General features: G+C 35.5%; 1 protein-coding gene across 8 annotated transcripts in view; it reads left to right on the forward strand.

The window, feature by feature from the left end:
- The window catches only part of MBD5 (methyl-CpG binding domain protein 5), a 444593-nt gene that overhangs the window by 372124 nt on the left and 48064 nt on the right, over positions 1 to 24405 (forward strand). For 6 of the 8 annotated variants that reach the window (XM_057317495.1, XM_048214234.2, XM_057317496.1 and 3 more), the window contains 4 exons: positions 1360 to 1533; positions 12546 to 13219; positions 21814 to 21916; positions 22984 to 23164. In XM_057317495.1, the coding sequence (XP_057173478.1) occupies positions 13107 to 13219; positions 21814 to 21916; positions 22984 to 23164 (397 nt within the window). In that variant the 5' untranslated portion in view covers positions 1360 to 1533; positions 12546 to 13106. The remainder of the gene's footprint in view (positions 1 to 1359; positions 1534 to 12545; positions 13220 to 21813; positions 21917 to 22983; positions 23165 to 24405) is intronic. The other 2 variants (XM_057317489.1, XM_048214232.2) reach the window with 1 other exon arrangement.

Here is a 24405-nt window from a genome sequence, read left to right on the forward strand (position 1 = left end):
CCCTTATCGCCCCACTCCCTGCCCTCCACCTCCCAGGTATGTATGCTATTTATGTCCAGTTCCTTTGTATCCATTACTGTGCTTCACATGTAGTTGATGCCCAGTAAATATTCAAAACACTTAATCTAACGTCTGGAGTACTTTAATATATCAGGATTATAAGAACATAGTTATTTAATCTTGGTTCCATATCCTTTAGTTGCTCCTTTGTTCCTCCTGGCCACTTTCTGAGGAATGTTCAAGCATATATACACCATGTCCTATACACATTCACCTGTCCTCCTTTGACCTAAAAACAAAAAGAAAAAAGAACAAGTAGGCTATCAGGAAATACCCAAAGATGGAGAAGCACCCTGTGGAGTAATTATGGTCTAGGATATGGTCCCTACTCTTCCAACTAAAAGAAAAAGTTGAGGGAACCTGGCTGGCTTAGTCAGTAGACATGTGACTCTTGATCTCAGAGTCATGAGTTCAAGCCCCACGTTGGACATAGAGATTACTTTAAAAAATAAAGAAAAATTTATTTGCCATTGTTCTCATGGGTAATGGGCCTCTAAGGTCTGATACAGATCACCTGTATTTACAAGAAACTAATTGAAGCCAAACATAACCCATTTGTCTATTTACTTGCTTTCATTGACTGAAATACTTGTGCCTGATATCCAAATTATGAACTTGATGCTATCAAAGCACCTGTGAAATCCAGCAAAAATCAGAAGGTTGTTCATTAGCCATGGAAACAGAACAAAATGAGCTATACTGTCCCAAGGATTATTTTGCCCTGACCGAGAAAGAATCTTGTCAATGTCTCCTTGATGGCTAGGAGAAAATAGAGTAAGGGGTAATAAGGTCTCAAATACACTGTTGAAAGTCCTTATAATATTTTTTCTTATTTGCTGAAAGGAAACAATGTTAAAAATCAGAGGGGCTGGCATTTTATAACTCAATAATGGTAATGTACAATTTGTTTCTATAATTCTTTGATCCCCAGGTGAATTCTTGAGATAATGCTAATGTGGTATAACTGATGATGGGGCTAAGAAAGAAGGGGCGATAGAAGATTGAAGTTGAGTGAGAATTCTGTGTACCCTCTGCCTCCTCTAACTCAAAAATCACCATGGTTTCAGCCATCTCAGTTTTATCAAGAAAATTAACTGTTTGCTCTTGGTTTTAGCTGCCTTCCTAGCACTCCTTCACATACTAATAATGCATGATGATCCACCAAGAGTTCATTCTCCACACTTGTGAAGAAACTATGAAGTGTAGGTTAAGTGGTCGTTGAAAAAAAATAAGCTGTACTTCTTGTCAAGGGCTACAGTGAGTCCTTCAAGCCTTATCTCAAGGTCCTTTCTATTCCAGAGATTGGAAACCCAAGTGCCTACAGAGGCCAGGCTGGTGGGAATGAAGCAGGAAGCTACTGCACTGAACTGGAGAGCCAAGTCCTTTCTGAAGGAGCAGCCACTGCTCCGTTCCAGATAATTGTTGCCAGGCAGGAATGTTGACCTAGTGTCATCACATTGTCCAGTTTCTCAGGTAAAGCAGGAAATGCAAATTTTCATGTGAAATCTTTTCATTTAAATATTGTCAACTATTTCACTTTTATTATTATTCTCAAACTGTGTACATGCCAAACACTTCTGCAGGTGGGATTTGAGTCCTCTTGTTTGTAACTTGGTCTTGTATTTTGCTTAACTACTTGTTAAATTAGAGACTTTATTTTCTACAGGTTTTGCTTTTCTTCAGCATGTTCTCTAAAATACTTTATACCTGGCTTTATGATACTGAAAAATCCCTTCCTCTCCAACCTGAATACTTTGTGCATAAGTTTTCTTTGGCTGCTACGTGTTCTCTGACTCCCTTACCATTCCAGTGAGCACTGCAATGCTAAATGGCGTTTCCTTGAGACACTTTTCATATGACACCACAAAATATCTGCAGGTATTACTACTCATTCATTTTGTTCCTGATGTATGAGCTACAAAAACACAGTAACAGTTCACTTATTTCATGGGACTTAAAAATTGTATGCTTTGGACTCCTGTTTTTAGAATCCACACAAAGACGATATTCCTCTTCTTCCTTCTTGAGAGACCTTATTGAACAACTAGACTATAGTTATCTTTTACATTTAATTACATTTGTTGGAGGCATTGATTGGACCTGAGTGTTCCTAGATACTGATACATATTTAGAGACAATGTCTTTGGGTGGGTTTCTACAATGGCTGAGGAGTCTTCCTATTTCCGCATTGAGTAAACTGATTTTCAAGGTTACTAGGGGACACCATTACCTCTCTACAGAACTGGTTACTCCAAGTAGTAACTGGGTATCCATTGCCAGATGAATTGAAGAGTGCTAAACACTTATAAGTAAAAGAATATGTAAATATTAGTTGTTTAAATATGTTATGCAACCCCAAGTGGGCATAATTCGTAATTGTCTCATTCTTTTTTTTTCCAACAGTGAATTCTTTAATTAATTTTAAATTGAAGTATAACTGATACACAGTATCCTATTAATTTCAGGTGTACATCATAGTGATTAAATATTTTCATACCTTACAAAATGATCCCTATGATAAATCTAGTTACCATCTGTCACTATACAAAGTTAATACAATATTATTGACTATATTCCCTATGCTGTACATTAAATCCTCATGACTTATTTATTTTATAACTGGAAGATTTACCTCTTAATCTCCTTTATGTATTTTGCCCCCTCTCCCTTCTGGTAACCAAAGGTTTGTTTCCTGTATCTATGAGTCTGTTTCTGTTTTGTTTTGTTTGTTCATTTGTTTTTTTAGATTCCATAAGTAAGTGAAATCCTGTAGTATTTGTCTTTCTCTATCTGACTTACTTCACTTAGCGTAATACCCACTACGTCCATTCACAAAGGGCAGGGTCTCATTCTTCTTTATGGCTGAGTATATTCCATTGTCACCTCACCTTCTTTACTCATTCGTCCATTAACGGACACTTAGGTTGCTTCCATATCTTGGCTGTTGTAAATAATGCTGAACAGAACATAGGGGTGCATATCTCTTCAAATTGGTGTTTTCATAATTGTCTCATTCTTAGTACAGTTTGGGAAAAAACAATATTGATATACATCATTTCTCAGCAATGATTTGACCTGTATATATTGAGCTGTTCCTGGAGTGGCCACAATACCCGTAATGTATGCATGAAATGTGAAATTTACTCCTTAAACTTGCTTAGTCTACTCTAAAATAGATTATGTAAATGCAGACAAATATTTTTTATAAATATTCTCTAGGAGAAACTTCACTATACTATAGAAAAACAAAAATAGCAAACTCTGCTGGTGGCTAATATACAGAAAGAAATCATAAATAATTTTTCCCTCAGCAGTATAGTAAGTTTATCAGTTAGTTTATAGATGTGCTGGTATAACCTATTATTATACTTAAAACATTTCTCTAATTTTTTTTAACGGAATACATATTTGGGAGCTGGTGATTGTATACTTTTTAGCTTTTAAGAAAATAAAATGGGGGTACCTGGGTGGCTCAGCCAGTTAAGCCTCCAACTTTTGATTTTGGCTTGGGTCATGATCTCAGGTTCATGAGATGATCCCCACCTTAGGCTCTGCACTAAGCACCCATCTGTTGAGATTCTCTGCCTCTCCCTCTCCATCAGCCCCTCCCCCTGCTTGCACACTCTCTTTCTCTCTTTCAAATAAATAAATAAAAGAATGCATGGTAAGCTTTTTCTAGATATGTATACCGACCCTCACTTTCCACTTCCTTAAATATTTTTATTGTTTTATTGTTTTATTTATTTATTTATTTATTTATTTATTTATTAGAGAGAGAGACTGCATGAGCATAGGGAGCAGAGGGAAAAGGAGAGAGAGAATCTTAAGCAGGCCTCACGCCCAGTGCAGAGCCTAGTACAGGGCTGGATCTTACAACCCTGAGATCATGACTTGAGCCAAAATCAAGAGTTGGTCACTTAACTGAGCCACCCAGGTGCCCCTCCTAAAATATTTTTAAAGGCACAAAGGGAAGCTCTAACTTGAAATTAACTCTCTCAATTGCTCTTTCTTTGCAGTCGTGTAGAATGGCAAAGATGAAAAGAAAGCTCAGTTATGTGTAGTAATATATGTGAATTACTGCATAGTATAAGGAAGAATTACAAGAGGTACCCAATTTAGACTTGGAAAACCAAATAATGATGGGGAAACCAGGGAAGGCCTCTCTGAGGAAGTGACGTTTAAACCGAGATAAACAGAAGTTGGTTTAATGAACAAGAATGTGGGAATGGAAGATGTATTCCAAGCAGAAAATTAAGAGTGACACTCTTAAGCATTTTAGAACCAACCAAAGGATGATCTTATTTTTTTTTCTAGTATTTAGAACATTCAGGTTAATGCAGCGTTTTGTATCTTTTTCTCTACTTGGCTAAAACAAAAAGAGAAATAATAGCATAATACTAGGCACATAGCTTGCGACTATTTCCAATAAAAAGTTTCCCTAATGCTTTCAAAGATTAGGAAAACATTAATTGGCTGATCTATGGATATAATATTTAGTTTTTTGGAAATAATATTTCTCCTGATTGCAAAGCCAATGTATTTTTACTATGGAAAATTTTGAAAATACAGAAAAACAATGAAGAAAATAAAAATCATTCATTTTCCTGCTAGCCAGAGACAACCACTGAGAGGGTAGTGCTGCTCTATTCCACATCTACATATGTAGCAGCATCTTTGTAAATGAAGATTTATAATTATACATGCACCTTTGTAGTATGTTTTTTCACCTGACAATATCACGGATCTTTTCCAGCGCTATTAAATTTTCCATAACATGATTTTAATAGCTATGCATAAATAATAACTTGGTTACTTACTGTGTTCTGGCCACTGATTTAAGACTTTTAACTTGCATCTGCAGAACAATTCTATAGGGCTATAATCTCTATTTTATAATGGAAAGAAATTTTAAAACTTGCCCAAGGTCACAAGCTAATAAAGGGTAGAGCTACATAATAGCTTCTCAATACAGTAATTAATTTACATAAAGCCCTATTTTTAGACTTTCAGGTTGTTTTCTGTATAATTTTTGGTTATTTGAAAAAATAGTCATGATTTTGTGGGTTGGCAGTGTAGGTTGGGTTCAGCTGGACCAGCTCATCCCTGTTCCACATGGTGTTGACTGGATTCACATGTCTAAGCCCTTAGCTGGACTGGCTGGACTAGCTGGGCTTGTCTCTCTCCACCCGGACTCTCATTCTTAAGTGGGCTAGCTCAGGTTGTTCTTGTCACAATGGCATTCCAAGAAGCAAGAGTGGAAGATGCAAGGCCTCTCAAGATTTAGACTCAGCACTTGAACAGTAATATATCCATCATATTCCATTGGTCAAAGCAAGTCACAAGGCCAGCCCAGATTCAAAGTGTGGAGTAATAAATCCTACCTCCTGACAAAAGGAGCTACAGAGTATTTGAGGCCATTTGCAGTCTACTATACTCAACACTTAGCTCTCTGAAGGCTTCTACGTGACTAGAACATATAAGTTACTTAACATTGGTAGCTAGAAATGGATATAAATAATTCCCCTGCCCATAGATGGGCATAGGCCAAGATGCCTGTTACCTTGACTTTAAGAACTGGCCTCATTCTGAGGAGCCTATCCCCGTACCATCAGAGTTTGGGAAAAAAATGTAACCTTCCTATGTGAGTATGATCCCTCATGTATAGGTTGTGAACGTTTACACCTTTCTGCCCTAAAAGGGCAAAGACATTTGGAACTAGAGAGCTTCAGTAATCAGGGCTGGAAAGATGTGCTTATGGTACCCCGACACAACTGTATAAAACAAACGTAAATGTGCTGAGGGTAGTTTGGGGTAAGTTGAGCCTGATGGATAGTAGAGCCTGATAGAGCCTTACATTGGATGCATCCGAGAAGTATGTTTTAGAAGAAGTGGCTGCACAATGAAGATAAGAACCAAATGACAGTAATAACCAGAATGAATATAGGGATAATCTACGGGGAATTTTTTTAAAAATGAAAAAAGATGTAACTGCAAGATAAGTGTGCTCATAAATAAAAATGCATGTAGCTTGAATAAATAGGTGAAAGGTGAAACAGATGGGAAGGTTGGATGGGAAGGCTGGCTAAGTGCTGTGAAGGAGCTGTTCGAATAACTGATATGAGGGTGAAAGATAATTGAAAAGGAGAAACGTGATTTAGGGTTGCTCTAACAAGCATAATTTAACTAATAATGATGGAAAGATTATGAGTATATCCATTTATTACCCAATCAAATGATAATGTTGTAGCCACTCAGACATTACTCTCCAAAATGCTAATGCTGATGTTACTTTTTAATCCAATCATATCTGTTATGTGTACATATTATTTTGGAATTTAAGTATAGAGGTAGGTTTTATGTGAGACTTGTTCTCAGTTGGAGAACATGAGGCGTTCACTTGCAAACTTTGGAATGAACAGACATCTTACTTAACTTTAAATATTTCAAGGGCTAAGATGATAATCATAGCATAAAAAGTATAAATGATGACTTAGAATTATATAATAGATGAAATATTGGTATTTTACCTGAATTACATAGTCTTATCTTGATAAATCAGCAGTTCATCTGGTATTCATTTTATCCTACTACACATCCAAGGAACTCCACTGGGCACAAGATCAATGTGTGATGTCATTATAAACATTTTAATAGAATTTACTCACGATATCACATGACTCAAAAATCAATTTATTATTTTTACCGTTAGTCAAGTTTGTGTGACATAATTCAGAAGAATTTATAATGTTTGATGTTATTCAGAAAGATTTATGAAGAATAGCTACTTACTAGTTTTCATGATGTCATAACCTGATAGTCTTCATGATGTTTTAAGGATACTTTTAAAATATACATTTAACACTGCATTAACTAGTGAGTGTATTCTTAGGTTGGCAAGAATGTCAGTAAAGCAGATGAAAAAAAGGTCTATTGCATTAATTAGCATCCTATTGAAATATAAGTTTAATTTTTATATTGTTGGATTCATTTAATGGTTTCTTTATTAATCCAATTAAAATGTGTATATAAACTACTTCATAAATAAAACTGATGCACTTTACAAATGAAGCATAGTCAGTTTGTTAATTTTCTTAGAAGCCCTGTCATACTTTCTACACAGAAATTATCACTCAGAGATTATGAGATCATCAGGGACAGATCTAAAGCAAAAAATCTTTTGTATATTTTGTCATCATTAATACTCATTGGCTTCTATGGGCTTCTTTTAAAAACCTCTCTTTCATTTTAGATGCATGTATTGCTAAAAAATCTTTGTAAGCTACATGGCAAAAATCAGAATATAAAACTATGCTGACTAATTAGAATATGCATCGTCTTCAGGAAGCACTTAAGTACCTGCTGCAGGCCAGGCACTACCAGGAGCCAGGAATATAGGAAGGACCTAGAGAGACACATCCCTGCTGTGAGGGAGTTTACATTCCACTGGAAAGAGATAGCCAACAAACAAACAAATAAATGACAACAAACAAATGGATGAATTAAAGTCTGAGAGATGCCCTATGGTGTATAGTGTAGTCTCTTGGAAGGTGTGACATCTAATTTGAATTCTGAATGGTCAGAAAAAGCCAATGCAAAGAAGTCAATCAAGCCACTAAATTCAATTCACCAAAAGCCAATTCTCAGACTAATTTATATATTGAAAGGAAGTAGGAAAATAAAAATGTTGGCAGATTTGTGGTAATCTCCTGAGAACATCTCACACACACACACACACCACTTTTTGAATTATATTATTACTGCTGCCAGAATTGTTTGTGAAATAAATTTCAATTCTGTCCTAAGTGTCAGATCTATCCCTGATCCTGAGTATTAGTGAGATGGAGGTACCTTTCATATCACGATATATTTTCTGTTTTAACCTGTGTCTATTTGGCTTAAACCAAGCCATATAAACAAGGTCATAACGGAATCTCCAGGGGAGATGAAGGAAAAATGTTGTAGATACGTAGTTTTTTATGTTAAATTAAGAAAAGAGGAGAAACTATTGTTTTTATACTTTAAACTATAAAAATAAAGCTTGACTAAATCTTGAATAATGGGTCCATGTAAGTGATAAAGTTATCAGAATCTTAGAGGCAAAGAGAAGATTTTCATATTTAATAGAAGAGGACATACATGGGTTTCAAAAGTTTGAACCATGGCCTAAAGTGCTTTTCCAAAACTACGCTTTTGTCACTTTAAGAAATTTATCAAGGCTCTTAAAATTATGCAATTCTGTTTTGGGGCGCCTGGGTGGCTCAGCTGTTAAGGGTCTACCTTCGGCTCAGGTCATGATCCCAGGGTTCTGGGATCGAGCCCCGCATCAGGCTCCCTGCTTGGCGGGAAGCCTACTTCTCCCTCTCCCACTCCCTTTGTTTGTGTTCCCTCTCTCGCTGTCTCTCTCTATCAAATAAATAAATAAAATATTTTTTTAAAAATTATGCAATTCTGTTTTAACAAATAATTCTCAGTAAATTAACAAAATGGCTGTTGATTTATGTACAGATATATTTGTCTCAGATTTATTTGTAGTTGCAAAAATTCAGGAGAAAATCTATGTTCACAAAAGGGAAGTAAATAAATTATAGATATAGACATAGATGTATCCCCAAAAATTCTATCCAGCAATTAGAAGTCATATTTTGGGAAAATATTTAATGCCATAGTAAAATGCTCAGGGTGAAAATAAAGTATAAAGTGGTAATGATTCAGTATTTAAAGGAAAAAGATGCGTTTATAACATGGAAAAAACTTGGAATCAGTGCAACTTTGGAGAGCAGTTTGGCAATATGTGCAAAGTTGAAAATGTGCAGACCCTACAACCTAACATTAATATGATAAATATACCAATAGATGAATAGTTCTATACTCATATGGTACGATACCATTCAGATGTTAAAAACTAACAAATTGGATCTATATATTCTGCAAGAGAGATAGATTTATGTATCTCAACTGAGATAGCTCTCAATGTGTTGAATTTTAAAAAGCAAGTTGCAGAATGATACATATGTGTAATTGTGTTTATATAAAAATTTTAAAACACATATAAAAATACCAAATATTGTTTACATATACACATAGGGAATAAACCTATAAAAGCATAACCTGGAAGAATGAGGACCAGAATCATGATGGTGCTTGCCTTTAAGGTAGAAGAGGAGGAAATAGGACTAAAAAAGTTGGGGTGGAGGAGGGAGATAGTATTTAACTCTATCTGTAATAGTGCTTTATTTTTAAAAATAAGCAAAACTGACAAAATGCTTACATTGTGAATTTGAAGTGGTGGTTTATTGTTATTATAAATTCTTTTTTTAAATGTGCTTTTAAAACTTTCTAAAAACAATGATTGAAAGAAAGTACGTTCAGGTTTGCAGTGGTTATTATTCAAGAGTGAGATTTTATCTCACATTTTATTTCAATTTTAATTTTCACCTTCAAACATCTCTGAATTTTCCAAATTCACAAAATGAATGTTGAGAAAATCAGGGCCACTTACAGATAAATAAACGATAACTGTGTAGTTACTGGACCTCTGCTCTGTGAGGAGTCCCTAAGGCGCTTGCAACTGAGCTGCTTCTAGAAGGCTGAAGTATCAGCAAAAAAACGATGACCCTCCCAGGGCCAAAAGGGAGTAGAGGGCTGGCTGCCTGCATAGTGTGGAGATATAAAATGGCCATGTAGATATGAGAAGGAGGCAAGGGCATTAGTCTAAGCCAGTGGGTCTCAAACTTGAGCATGCATCAGAATCACCCGGAGGCTTCTTAAAGAACAGAGTGGCCCCCAGAGTTTCTACTTCATTAAGTCTGGGGCCAGGCCTGTGCATTTGTATTTCTGACAAGTTCCTGGGCATTACTGACAATAATGATGTTTGTCCTAGAACCATGCTTTGAGAACTGCTGGTCTAAGCAAAACCCAGCCATCAGATATTTGTTTTTCATTACTGAAATATGAGAGAGACATTTGGCAGGAATCAATCCAATGTTATTATCTGGCAGATCCACAAATTACTTAATGGAGTGAGCCAGCCTGTCTCATTGAAGTTGGAGTCACATGCAAGAGGCAGGCAAATGAAAGAAAGAGAGAGAGAGAGAGAGAGAGAGAGAGAGAGAAAGGAGAGGAAGGAAGAGAGGAAGAGGAAGGAAGGAAAGAAGGAAGGGAGGGAGGGAGGGAGGGAGGGAGGGAGGGAGGAAGGAAGGAAGGAAGGAAGGAAGGAAGGAAGGAAGGGGAAGGGAAGGAAAAAAGAAAGAAAAAAGAAAATAGGCATCAAATGATCAGAAAGCTCAAAAGTAGGGAGAATGAGAGCCGGTCCAATCTAATGATCACAGACTTATTAAAAATTTTAATAGGGAAAAGCAAGGCAATAAAATAAGCATGAAAAAGGACTGTCAAAAAACAGGTTCAATAATCAGGGTCTGTTACTATTTGACAAAACTGGGAGTCCAGTTTAGCACAAATTTCATGTCTCTTTCCCAACTTTCACTAGTACTGGGAACTCCACTAAGGCAGAACTGACCCTTCCTTGCTTTCTCCATCCTTTCTCATCCTTCCTCCCTCCTTTCTTTATATTCTTCCACACTGAACAGCTCTTTAGTGGCAAACATTACCCTGGGCATTACCCTGGGCTATGGATAAAGAGGTGCCTCCCATCTTTGTACTCCAGCCACAGCATAGTACCCTGTACCTAGTAACCGCTGACTGTCAAATGAAATACAAAGAAACACATACATGGTTAAAGGTGCAGTGAATGGGAGACAAGTGGGTCATTTCCGTGAGAAGCATAGATGCAATGGAGTGACCCCCAACAATGTTAAGTTAGCAGCTTGAGACACCATTGGGAATGATACAACTGGGCACTTTTCTTTATACCCCACATTTTTCCCAATGAATTTTTGCTACTTTTCCCATTGCTTGTTGATGTTTACAACACGATGCACATGGTTTGTGACTTTCAGCTAAATGAGTATATGCTTTGATATGTCTCAGAGCCCAGGCTGCAAATAGAGCATATGCCTGAATACATGATGCCTTTTAGTATAAGGCATTCTCCTGTTTTCTCAATAAAGACAGCCCCAAAAATGTTTGGGGCTAACTTAAATTGTAGGCTTTTAGGAATGTAGGTAAAATAATTATGTGTCTATTTACACTGTTTAATTTGTTAAGTCATGCATACATATTTTGAACATCTAAAATACAAATCTTTTATTTAAATTTTTTGGAACAATTTAATATGTTTATATGAATCTTAAGTCCTTTAACACAGTTTTCCAGAGCATATCATCTTCACCTTTAGTTAAGTTGTTTGAATACAGCTTTTTTTGAATCTGTGGATGATGCTGTCACTGGACATTTTTATTTCAAGCCACATGTCCCACTCATATACATTAGAATGATTTTGTTCATTCATCCTTTAGTATAGTTTCATGAGTTCCACAATGTAATTACATACTACATATTAAATTGATTATGGAAAGGCTTGTATACCACCAGAAATAATGCTAACAACTGTTACATCACATTCTCCATTAGAATTAAGTACTAAATGTTTTTAAAATTTTATTTGCCATCTTTTTTTACTTAACAATTCCATTAAGATGACCTCTTTCAAGCTTTGCACAATAGCACCGATTGCCATTGTCTCAAGCCAGTATATTTTGCCCAAGCAACACCTTGTGACTTAATAAAGGAATTAAGAGAGTACCCCATAATAGGAATTTATAAATCTTAACTATAAAGTAACTCCCATTCTTATATTCAAGAACAGTGGGGGAAAATCTTTTGTACTTGAAAATGTACTGTATATTTTCTTTTAATTTTTTCTTTAAAAAAACACGAATATGTAGGGGCGCCTGGGTGGCGCAGTCGTTAAGCGTCTGCCTTCTGCTCAGGGCGTGATCCCGGCGTTATGGGATCGAGCCCCACATCAGGCTCCTCCACTATAAGCCTGCTTCTTCCTCTCCCACTCCCCCTGCTTGTGTTCCCTCTCTCGCTGGCTGTCTCTAACTCTTCAAAAAAATAAAACTAAAATCTTTAAAAAAAAAAAAACCAATATGTGTTTTAGGCCAATATGATGATTAGAAAAGAAAAGTAAATCATAAGGGTATATACAATTAAAAAGTCACAAAATGTAATTGGATTAGTATAAAACTTTCCAATTGTCAGAACATAAGAGGTGATAGATACATTTTTATTGTAAGAAAGAGGTTGTGTGTGTTTGTGTGTGTGTGTGTGTGTGAAATGCCACTATTATGTATCCATCTCTAATAATTAGAAAGTCACATGTGGTGAAGAGAAGCAAATTGGTTAATTAGAGTAAGTGGATCAAGTTGGAAGAAGAAAACAAGACAAACTTGACATGTGATTTTGACGGCAGAGAACATCAAAGCAGTTTGGTGCACTTAGCAGTTTATTCTATTTTTAAAAGTGTGCAGCTTCTCAGTTTTTCAATATTAAATATAAGGTTTACACATTTACATATGTTTCAGGCTACATTATTGGAATTTTGAAGACATGAAAACATCAGATGAACCAACCTGCAACATCTTGGATTCAGATTGGAAGATGAAGAGAAAGTTTAAAGAATGTGGCCTCTAAAGGCGGGTAGTACCTGGAAATATTAACCGACTCACACTGTAAAAATGAGACCGGTCTCTAGACAATAGAGGTTATTTTAGTCTGACATCAAGGTTCAAGAAAAAATGTTGAACTAAAAACTTTACACTCCTCCCCTCCCCCAATTCAGGCAGGTACCAGCATTGGTGAATATGATTTTCCTTAGTCAGAAGCACTCATTTTTACCCATGTAGACCATCCTTAGGAATTAAATATTGTTTATTTAATGTAGATTATAATGGGAAACTGATTTTTTCCACAATGGCAGATTTCAAGGACTTGGTTCCAAACTGAGCCGAAGCTTCCCAATGCATTTTGTACAGTCTGGGAAAAACTGTGCTGCATTGGCCTTTTTTGAAGGCCATCATGCCCTGTAATATAAGGATATCATCTTATTGCTGATATCTTTGGAGAGTCCCAAGCAGACACAGAAAATGAATGGAGGCAAGGACTGTGACGGAGGGGACAAAGATGGAGGTCTTCCAGCTATACAAGTTCCTGTGGGTTGGCAGCGTCGTGTGGACCAAAATGGAGTGCTTTATGTCAGGTGAGCCGCCTTAATACCTGTGTCACCTCTAAGTGTGCAATCCCAAAATTAAGGAAGTAGAGTCTGTTCCTTTGAGGGAGCAACGTACCATCACTGACAGCACCTCACATAAATTTGAATAAATGACCTCCCTCCTCGAAATAGTCGAGTGTTTTATTTTGTACTGTTTTGCAATGTAAATTGCCTTAGGTTACAAGAGAGAATTTTTATGCCTTACTTGTGTTTATATAAGGTGTCATTCTGCTTATCTCTGTACAAGGATAAAGAAAAATATGAAGATTTCTAAAAGAAACATATAAGCATCATTACCAGATTCACAGGAGAATGTAAAATACTGGAAATTGACCCAATATCTCTTGACAATATTATCCTGTCCTTCTAGTGTTTCAGCTGGCTTTTCTGATGTAAGGTTGAGTGTTTTTATCTATAGACAGTTTCAGTTATGAGTCTTCTTAATTCCTGATAGTAATTAAAAATAATTTCCCTATTTTTTTCTCTGCAATTTTTAATCAATGTCATTGCATATAATAGTAAAAAAGAAAAAGTCATAATGGAGATGGCTCTTCATCTCACAAGTAAAAATCATACAAATAAAATGCAAATGCCTGCTCTTTTTAATTTTGGGGACATATATCCTGTGGCCAACAGTTGAATGGAATAACTGAACTGTTGACAAGTTTCAGGGGTTTTCTTAACTGACATATAATATTGTATTAGTTTTATTAGTACAACCTAGTGATTCAATATTTGTATACATTATGAAATGGTCACCTCAAAAAGTCTAGTTACCACCTATCATCATACAAATTATTACATAATTATTGACTATTCCCCATGCTGTCCATTACACTGCTGTGTCTTACTTATTTTATACCTGGAAGATTGTACCTCTTAATCATTTTCGTGTATTTTGTCCATCCCTCCACCCATTCCTCTATCAACCACCAGTTTGTTTTCTATATCTGTGAGTCGGTTTCTGTTTTTTGTTTATTCATTTGTTTTTTTCTTTAGATTCCACATATAAGTCAGGTCATACAGTATTTGTCTTTCTCTGACATATTTCGCTTAGCATACTGCCCTCTACATTCATCCATGTTGTCACACAAGATCTCATCCTTTTTTATAACTGAATAATATTCCAGTGTGTTTGTGTGTGTGTGTACCACATTTCCTTTGTGCATTCATCTATCTATGAACATCTAGGGTGCTTCCATATCTTGACTATTGCAAATAATGCTGTGATGAACATAGAAGTACAAATGTCTTTTAGGATTATTGTTTTCATCTTCTTTGGTTAAATACCTAGAATTGGAATTACTGGATCATATGGTATTTCCATTTTTAATTTTTTGAGGAAGCTCCATACTGTTTTCCAAACTTGCTGCTCCAATTTACGTTCATACCAACAGTGCACAGGGTTCCTTTTTCTCCACATCCTGACCAATACTTGTTATTTCTTACCTTTTTAATGATAGCCATTTTGACATCTGTGAAGGGATATCTCACTGTGGCTTTGGTTTGCATTACCCTGATGGTTAGTGATGTTGAACATTTTTTCATGTGCCCGTTGGCCATCTCTATCTCTTCTTTGGAAAAATGTCCATTCAGGTCATCTATACGTTTTTTAATCTGATTATTTGGTTTTTTGATATTAAGTTGTATGAGTTCTTTATATATTTTGGACGTAACCCCTTATTGGATAGACCTGTGGTGAATATCTTCTCTTATTCAGTAAGTTGCCTTTTTGTTTGTTGATGGTTTACTTCAGTGTATAAAAGCTTTTTAGTTCAATATAGTCCCATTTGTTTATGTTTATTTTTGCTGTCCTTGTCTAAGGTGATAGATCCAAAAAAATATTTCTAAGACTGATGTCAAAGAGCTTACTGCTTATGTTTTCTTTTAAGAGTTTTATGGTTTCAGGTCTTACATTCAAGTCTTTGATTTTGAGCTTATTTTTCTATATGGTTCAAAAAAGTAGTCCAGTTTCACTGTTTTGCATGTAGCTGTCCAGTTTTCCTAGCAACACTTATTGAAGAGATTGTCTTTTCCCCCATTGTACCCTCTTGACTCCTTTGTTGTAGATTAATTGATCATATAACCATAGGTTTATTTCTGGACTCTCTATTCTGTTCCATTGACCTGTGTGTCTGTTTTTGTGCTAGTGGTAGTACCATATTGTTTTGATTACAATAGCTTTGTAGCATAGTTTGAAATGGGGATTGTGATTAGCTCCAGCTTTGTTCTTCTTTCACAAGATTGATTAGGCTATTCAGGGTCTTTTCTCCTTTTTCATTTGTTATTTTGTTCATTTGGGTCCTCTCTCTTTTTTTCTTGATGAGTCTAGCTAAATGTTTATCAATTTTGTTTATCTTTTCAAAGAACCAGGTCTTAGTTTCATTGATCTTTTCTTTTTTTCTTTTTTAATTTTCAGTCTCTATTTCATTTATTTCTGCTCTAATGTTTATTTCCTTTTTCTACTAACTTTGGGTTTTATTTGTTCTTTTTCTAGTTCCTTTAGGTGTAGGATTAAGTTATTTATTTGAGAGTTTTCTTGTTTCTTGAAGCAGGCGTGTATCACTCTAAACGTCCCTCTTAACATTGCTTTTCTGCATCCCATAGATTTTAGAATGTTGTGTTTATTTGTCTCAAAATATTTTTTGATTTCTTTTTTATTTCTTCCTTCACCATTGGTTGTTCAGTAGCATGATGTTTAGTCTCCCTGTATTTGTGTTTTTTCAATTTGTCTTCTTGTAATTGATTTTACATTTATTTTATACTGTTGTGGTTGGAAGATGCTTGATATGATTTCAATCCCTTAAATTTATTGAGACTTATTCTGCACCCTGACATCATGCTCCATGTGCACTTGAGATGGAATGTTCTGTATATATCTAATAAGTCCATCTGGTCTAGTGGGTCATTTAAGGCCAATGTTTCCTTACTGATTTTCTGTCTGGATGATCTATCCATTGATGTAAGTGGGTGTTAAAGTCCCCTATCATTATAGTATTGCTCTCAGTTTCTCCCTTTGTGTCTCTAAGTATTTGCTTTATATATTTAGGTACTACTGTGTTGGGTACCTAAATATTTTCAAATGTTATATCTTCTTGTTGAATTGGTCCCTTTGTCATTTTGTAATTTCCTTTTTTATCTCTTGCTACAGCCTTTGTTATCTCTTGCTACAGCCTTTGTTATAAAGTCTATTTTGTTTGGTATAAGTATCTCTGCCCCAGCTTTGTTTTTGTTTCTGTTTGCATAGAATATCTTTTTTCATCTCTTCAGCTTCAGTCTGTGTGTCTTTAGATCTGAAGTGGGTCTTTTATAGGCAGCATACAGATGGGTCTTATTTCTGGTTTTTGTTTTGTTTTTTAATACATTTGGCCAGCCTGTGTCTTTTGATTGGAACATTTAGTCCATTTATACTTAAAGTAATTATTGGTAAGTGTGTACTTATTGCCATTTTGTTGCTTTCTGGTTGTTTTTGTAGTTCTTCTCTGTTCTTTTCGTCTCTTGCTCCCTTCCTTTGTGATTTGATGATGTACTTTAGTTTTATGTTTGGATTCCTTTTCCTTTATTTGTGTATCTATCTCAGGTTTTTGGTTTTTGGTTACCATGAGGTTCATATATAACAACCTATACATATAGCAATCTATTTTAAGTTGGTGGTCACCTAAGTTTGAAAGCATTCTAAAAGCACTACATTTTTGCTCTCCCTCTGCCCACGTTTTACGTTTTTGACATTATGTTTTACATCTTTTTATTTTGTGTATCCTTCAATTAATTATTGCAGATCTCATTGATTTTACTACTTTTGTCTTTTAACCTTCATACTAGCATGTAAGTGGTTGATCCACTACCTTTCCTCTATATTTGCCTTTACCAGTGAGATTTTTTTTCTTTCATATATTTTCTTATTTCTAGGCATGGCCTTTTCTTTTCCACTTAAAGTAGTCCCTTTAATATTTCTTGTAAAGTCAATTTAGTTGTTTTGAACTCCTTTAGCTTTTGCTTGTCTGGGAAATTCTTTATCTCCCCATCAGTTCCCCTTCAAATGATTGATAGCTTTGCCAGGTAAAGTATCCTTGGTTGTAAGCTTTTTCCTTTCAGCACTTTGAATTTATCATGCCACTGTCTTCTGGCCTGCAAAGTTCTGCTGAAAAATCAGCTGATAGTCTTATGGGAATTCCCTTATATGTAACTAATTGCTTCTCTCTGGCTTTTTTTTTTTTTTTTTTAAGGATTCTCTCTTTATCTTTAATTTTTAACATTTCATTATAATATGTCTTGGTGTATAGATCTGTAGGTTCATCTTGTTTGGGACTCTCTGTGCTTCCCGAACCTAGATATCTCTTTCCTTCCCCAGGTCAGGGATATTTTCAACTATTCTTTTTTCAAATAAGTTTTCCAATGCTTTCTCTCTTTCTTCTACGTATGCGACCCCTAAATATAATGTGAATGTTAGTATGCTTGATGTTGTTTCAGGGATTTCTTAAACTGTCCTCATTTCTTTAAATCATTTTTTCTCTTTTGTCATTCAGTTTAGGCTATTTCCATTACCCTATCTTCCAGATTGCTGATCCATTTTTCTGTGTCATCTAATCTGCTGTTTATTCCCTCTAGTGTATTTTTCAATTCTGTTATGGTATTCTTCAGCTCCGATTGGTACTTTTATTTTCTCTCTCTTTGTTGAAATTCTGTGTTGTTCGTCCATTATTCTCTCGAGTTCAGTAAACATGTTTATGGCCATAACTTTGACCTGTGTATCAGAAAGATTGTTTATCTCTTTGTTTAGTTCTTTTTTTGAGGTTTTGTCTTGTTCTTTTGAACATAGTCCTCTGCTTCCTCACTTTGCCTACCTCTCTGTGTTTGTTTCTATGTGTTAGGCAGTTCAGCTACTTTTCCTGGTCTTGAAGGAGTGGCCTTATATAAGAGATGTCCTATGGGGCCCAGAAGTGCAATCCTCCCTCACCACCAGAGTCAGCTGCTACAGGGGTATCCCTTGTGTGGGCATTGCGTACCCTTCTATTGTGGTGGGGCCACAGTTGTTGTGGGTGTACTGCTAGCTGGCTGTGTGGCAGGAAGGTAACTGCTACAGGCATGCTGGTGGGCAAGATTAGTGTCCTGTTAGCTTCAAGGCCTGGCGGAGGTGCAAGGTTGTGTAGAGCTCTCAGCAAGGCACACCCCTTTGTGTTAGTAGTCTAGTAGGAGGATTCCAAAATGATACCCACCAGTGCCCAGATCAGCATGGCAGAATGAGGTGCAGAAATGACTGTCACCAGTGTCTTAGTCCTTGGGGAGAGGCCCTGCTGCCTCCTGCTTCTCCAGCAAGCTCCCCCAGATTGGTAAGTGGGTATCCTTCACTGTGGCCTATGCACTTTTCAATCTAGTGTTTTTGCTCTGGTTTCTGGGTCAAGTGAGTCTATGCATGAGCCCTTTGAGAGCACTTCCCCCCCCCCCATAATTATGTAGTTTTTCTGGACATATTCTCTATTGGTTTTCAAAGCCAGCTATTTTGAGGGCTTGTTCCTCCTGTGCAAAATCTAAGGGTTGGGTTGCCTGATGTGGAATTTAAATCTCTTGTTTTTTACAGAAGAGTTCCATACCTTTGAGATCCTTCCTGACTGTGGGACTTCATGCCTGGGGTGTGGTTTTTTTTTCCTTATTGAGACAGTATCTCTGCCTATTCCACCCATCTCAGTGCTGCCCCTTGTTGTGGAGGCCCTCTGTTCATCTAGTTTCTAGGTCTTTAAGGGGGCAATATTCCATATGTAGTTGTAGATTTATTATGTCCATGGGAGGAGTTGGGCTCAGAAATTTCCTACACTATCATCTTGAACCCTTAACCAAGTTTTAGTCTTATTATTAAACAAATGGCACCTAAATTACCTATTTTGTAGTTTATCAGAAAGTATATGAAAGGTTATGATAACATAAATCTTTCTCCGTAATGTAGTAAAAAAGAAAACTATCAGAAGCAGACTTAGTACTTTTTAAAAGATACCACATTGTATTATTACATTAATACTATTTCTTTCAGTGTGGTTATTTGTATCCCAGCTTCAGTTGAATTCTCTATTTGTACAAAGATGTATATATATAAATGAGATATTTTCTATTATATAAATACAAATGTATTTCATACCTTAACAACTCAAAAGTCAGTTCAGATTCTATCTCGGGTTTGTTTGCTTTGTGTAAGTTGTTTGTTGAAGTAAGCTCAATTACCTATTGAAATTGTTTTGCACATAAGTATTTTATTTCTTTAATAATAAAGATGTGCTCTATATTAATTGGAGTGAAGGGAAAAGAAAGTAGGGAATGTGGAGCTTATTCCACAGTAGATAAGATGGACGAGGACACATAACTTTTTCAAAGTGTTCCTATTGCCAATGCTGGTGTTAAAAAACTGCTAAAAATACTTTGTTATAAGTATAATATAGCAAGATATCGGTGTTACTGTTTATATTTATGGTTATCCTAGCCTGTAAGGAGCAAATATATATTCAGTTTAGAGCCAATGACTCTAAAATCTTAATAATTTAATTTTTTTTACTTCATCTTCATCCACAAGAAAGATATATCAGCTTTTCAGATTGCTGAGACCTAAGTTAAACCAAGTCTAAGAATCTGTCATCTTGTTCACTCATGATTTTCCAAGTATAAGTAGACTTCATTATCTGTTACTGTGAGTTCTCCAAATCCAAATCTATACACTAAGAATTATTTTGGAAACAAATTTTGCTGGATAAGGTTAAGCACCATCAAATAAATTAAGTCAGCATGGTTTTTATTTGTTTGTATATATAACCGGTTAAATTACTACTTAAACATATATAAGAGGCTAGCCCTCCTTCTGTAGCTCCCTTCTCACTGTGCAGTTAGCTTGTAATTTTTAGGTTAGTCTCCAGCTGCTCCTGCCTCAGGGTGGCATTGAGGCTGCACATTAAATTTCCCACCTGCTTCCAATCTTTTGAGCTTTATCTGTGCTGTAAGACTTGTAACTATTTTTTACATTAATTATTACTCCCAAAAGTTAATTAAAGAGCTACAGCTGAAGGAAAGAACTCAACTGACTGATTGAGAGGAAATGTTTTTAAAGTGTCTAGAGTGGAGTACTCTAATAGAATTCAGGGATTTTTGTCTTCAGGTTTAATTTTACAGTTAAATTCCTCTAGAATTCAGTCCATACGCTTTCTTTAACTGTAAAATGCTAGGCAGTTTCTTTTCACAAAATTCATGAATTCTTCTTATGACAACTGATTGGTAATCATGTTTTATCTAAATTACCAGACCTTTAAAATCATCTGGTTGCCCCTACCACTGGGGTGAAATGCAAGTCTGTAATATGGGAATTATTTTTTGCATATCATCTGAAAAAAATTGTTAGTCTAAACAAATGAATGAGTCAACAATGTTGAGGATTTTAATTGAGATTTTCTACATTCATAAGTCCCTTATATGATTGTCCATAAATATGAATTGCCTTTCAAAGCTAGTTTATTTATAGATCTAAAACTATTACCTATGTTTTTTTCCAGGCAGTCTGCCCCCAGTAGAGTAATGCTTTGTATACAAAATGGAGAGTATTGTTTCTGGATAAATTTAATCAGAAGGCTAAAGTGAAGGTTTTAGTAAATAGTCATAAATAAAGGATATTCTTGAATGAAAAATATATAACAATTTTCAAAGCATAATATGCATTTAAGTTGTAAAATCAATGTATTAATAGTAAAAGTCCTAAGGTGCAGATAGCCCATTTTAAACTAATTCTCATTGTAAATAAAAATCAAAGACTTAACCTGTCATCTGAATTAGTACCTAATCTGTAGACTTAAACTTGATCAGCATTCATGTATCATACTGACGTTTTGAACCACAAAGTAGTAACATTGAGAGCACCACTCCAATTACCAACCAGAAGACCTGCAAGGCACCTTTCTGCCTGTAAAACCCTATTTTCTTAAGGAGTTCCCCATCCTTTGTCAGTTCTGCATGGCTCCTCTTTCTTGCCAGTATGGTTTGGTTCTTAAGTACAATTTGAGTTGGGCCACACTTGTCTATCTTCAAAGAAACACATGGATCGGGAAAGAGAAATCTGTTTTTACATTGGGGCAGTTTGGTTCTAGACTCCAAGACTGAAGGGGAGAACTTGTTAGCTCCAACTTTTGTAAACTTTCTGGTTTGACTTCCATGTTCCTAAATTTGTCTTTCTTCAAACAGCTTTAAAGGTAGATCTTCTAGTTTAGAATAATGATTACTTTCATGTAGTTTTCTTGGTCTTTTCTTGCCTGCTTCTGTACTTTCTTAAGAATAGCATTTTCCCATCCTTAGTCCACTCTTCATTTTCAAAATACTTTTATTTAATTTTCTATGAAAATCTCCATTTTTCTGAGAAATAGTTTGTTTAAAAGAAAGAGCGATAGTGTTAAAGGCTATAATTTAGTAGATAACATAATATTGACAAAGCAAATGTTTTTCCTTAGTAGGAAAATGTTATCTTGTGAAGGACAGTAAGACTATAAATTATGCCTTTTTTTCATATAATATGTGCAGTTGGAATTATTTCCTGATGTTTTTTTAAACTATTTTTACAGTCCCAGTGGGTCTTTGTTATCTTGCTTGGAGCAGGTTAAAACATACCTGCTTACTGACGGAACATGCAAGTGTGGCTTGGAATGTCCTCTTATTCTTCCCAAGGTAACCATTTCACAATAGATCTATTGGCAGTTTTGTATTTTTTTAGGTGTTTCGTATATTTGCTTTTCTCATTTGGCATTTCATTTTTATATTACTTCTCCAACCATATATGCATTTTAAAGTCTTTATCTAATTAGATATCTTTTGCATGCATTCTGGAGTGCTTAAAATTGTAGGAAATAGTTCAAGTCCCAGTCATTTTCAAAGGTTACAAACCTATATTCATATTAAATATTTCATCAGAATCTTTTTAGCACCTTTTTGTTTGAGCTATACCCATGCTCACTGTTTAACAGTACATTTTCCCCCTACTATAACTGTTCAATCTGCAATATGATTTTTTTGGACTGGTGTTGATAAATCTGCCACAAATATTTCTAAAATCACAAAGCTGAACCCTCTGAGCCAAGAGTAACTGTTTTAGTCCTTTGCAAGGTAAAAAATACAGTTATTTTAAATAATAAAATATTTTAGAATAGAATAGAAACAGGTCATTGTTCTCTGAATATCTATTATGTGCTAATCTTAGAACTAAAGTTTAATAAACAGTTTTTTCCTTTTATTTGTGCCACCTCCTTCACCCAGCAAAAAGCATTTGAAACAGCCTATAAGTATATACACAATAAGTAATAAGATTTTTTAAATATAGAGTAATAGACTTTTTAAATCCGTGAAAAAGTAATGCTAATATAGTAATAAAGCCAAAGGAAAAGTTAGCATGTAGAAATGTCAGCTCTTGGGGGTTTTAACTGTGCTTCATCTGTTTTTGTACTGTTACAACATCAGGAAGTATCTAAAATTGGAAACGTCATCAGATATTATACCTTTCCATATAGTTATCTTGGTTGTCTTATTTTCATTGTTTACTTTGTCACAAAAAACCAAGAGTTCAGCAGAAGTATTTATTACACTATATATAAAGTTGTTTTCTTAAATTTAAAAACTGGAGACAGTTTTATTCAAATTTATGGCTTAATCTATGCAAAACATTTCTTTTAACAAGGGGATTTTTTTTTTAATTTAATGTTTTTGCAGACATATTCTAAACAGAGAATTTTTTCTCCCAGGTGTTTAATTTTGATCCTGGAGCTGCTGTGAAACAGAGAACTGCAGAAGATGTTAAAGCAGATGAAGATGTCACAAAGCTATGCATACATAAAAGAAAAATCATTGCAGTGGCCACACTTCACAAAAGCATGGAAGCCCCACATCCTTCTCTGGTGCTCACCAGTCCCGGGGGAGGAACAAGTATGTAATGTGGTGAAAGGTTTAGAATTTTCCTCCCCAACTTCTCTCCTAGAGGAGTCACTGGAAATCACTTTGCCAAACGTTTTCTGAGTCCCCTTTTTAAACAGGAAGAGTGCTTTTAGAGTTGTATGTGTTTTATCATTTTTTTGCAAATAGCAAATTAGTCTGAAAAATCTCTATGAAGTTGTCTCCCCAAATTTCCTATTTAAGTCATTGAGTTAACTGAGCAGAATAAACACCAAGTAACACATACAAATGCTATGCAAGTACACAGAGCTGAGCTAACAAATGAGAAAGTGCCATTGGTTTTTAGGAAAGACATGTAACCTTCCTCCTAGAGCTGGTTTGGATGTGTGGTATCCAGTCCTCAAACAGAACCAGCAGTATTGTCCAGAGCTAGCAGTGTTATTCTTTTTTTTTTTTTTTTAAGATTTTATTTATTTATTTATTTATTTGAGAGAGAGAGAGAGAGAGAGAGAAAGCATGGGGGAGTAGGGACAGAGGGAGAAACAGACTCCCTGCCGAGCAGAGAGTAGGGCTCATTCTCAGGGTCCTGGGATCATGACCTGAGCTGAAGGCAGATGCTTAACCGACTGAGCCATGCAGGTGCCCCCAGTGTTATTCTTTCAGTCACTTAATAGCTATTTCTTGAACACCTACTAAGAGAAATCACCTTACCAGGAACTTTGCATACCTCCACAACACACACACACACACACACACACACACACGCTTTTATTCTTAAAAATTGTCAAAGCTGCAGAAAAATTACATAAACAGTTCATTGAGCACCCAAGTACCCTTCACTTAGATTTAACAATTAACATTTTGTGGCAAAAGTTGCAAATATTATGACAATTCATCTCTAAATATTTCAGCACACAGGGATGTTTGCCTATATAAATCACAATCTAATTATCACATTCAAAAAATTTAGCACTTACTATCTAATATGCAGTGTATATAATTAGAAAATTGTTGTCCTGATAATTTCCAATTATTCCAGTTCTCCTAATAAATTCCAGTGGTCCTAATAGTTTCTTCAATTTTTTTTAAACCCAGGACACAATCAAACATCATGCAACTGCACTAAATTGTTACACTTCTTTAATCTACACCAATTTCCCAGTCTTTTAAAACCTATTTTTAAAGAGTCCGGTTCAGTTTTACAGATACTCCTCAATTTGGATTTGCCTGGTTATTTCTTCGTATTTATTTATACTCAGGTTAAACACGGTTTG

This window comes from Ursus arctos, unplaced genomic scaffold, assembly GCF_023065955.2.
Source record: "Ursus arctos isolate Adak ecotype North America unplaced genomic scaffold, UrsArc2.0 scaffold_1, whole genome shotgun sequence".
Lineage (NCBI taxonomy): Eukaryota > Metazoa > Chordata > Mammalia > Carnivora > Ursidae > Ursus > Ursus arctos.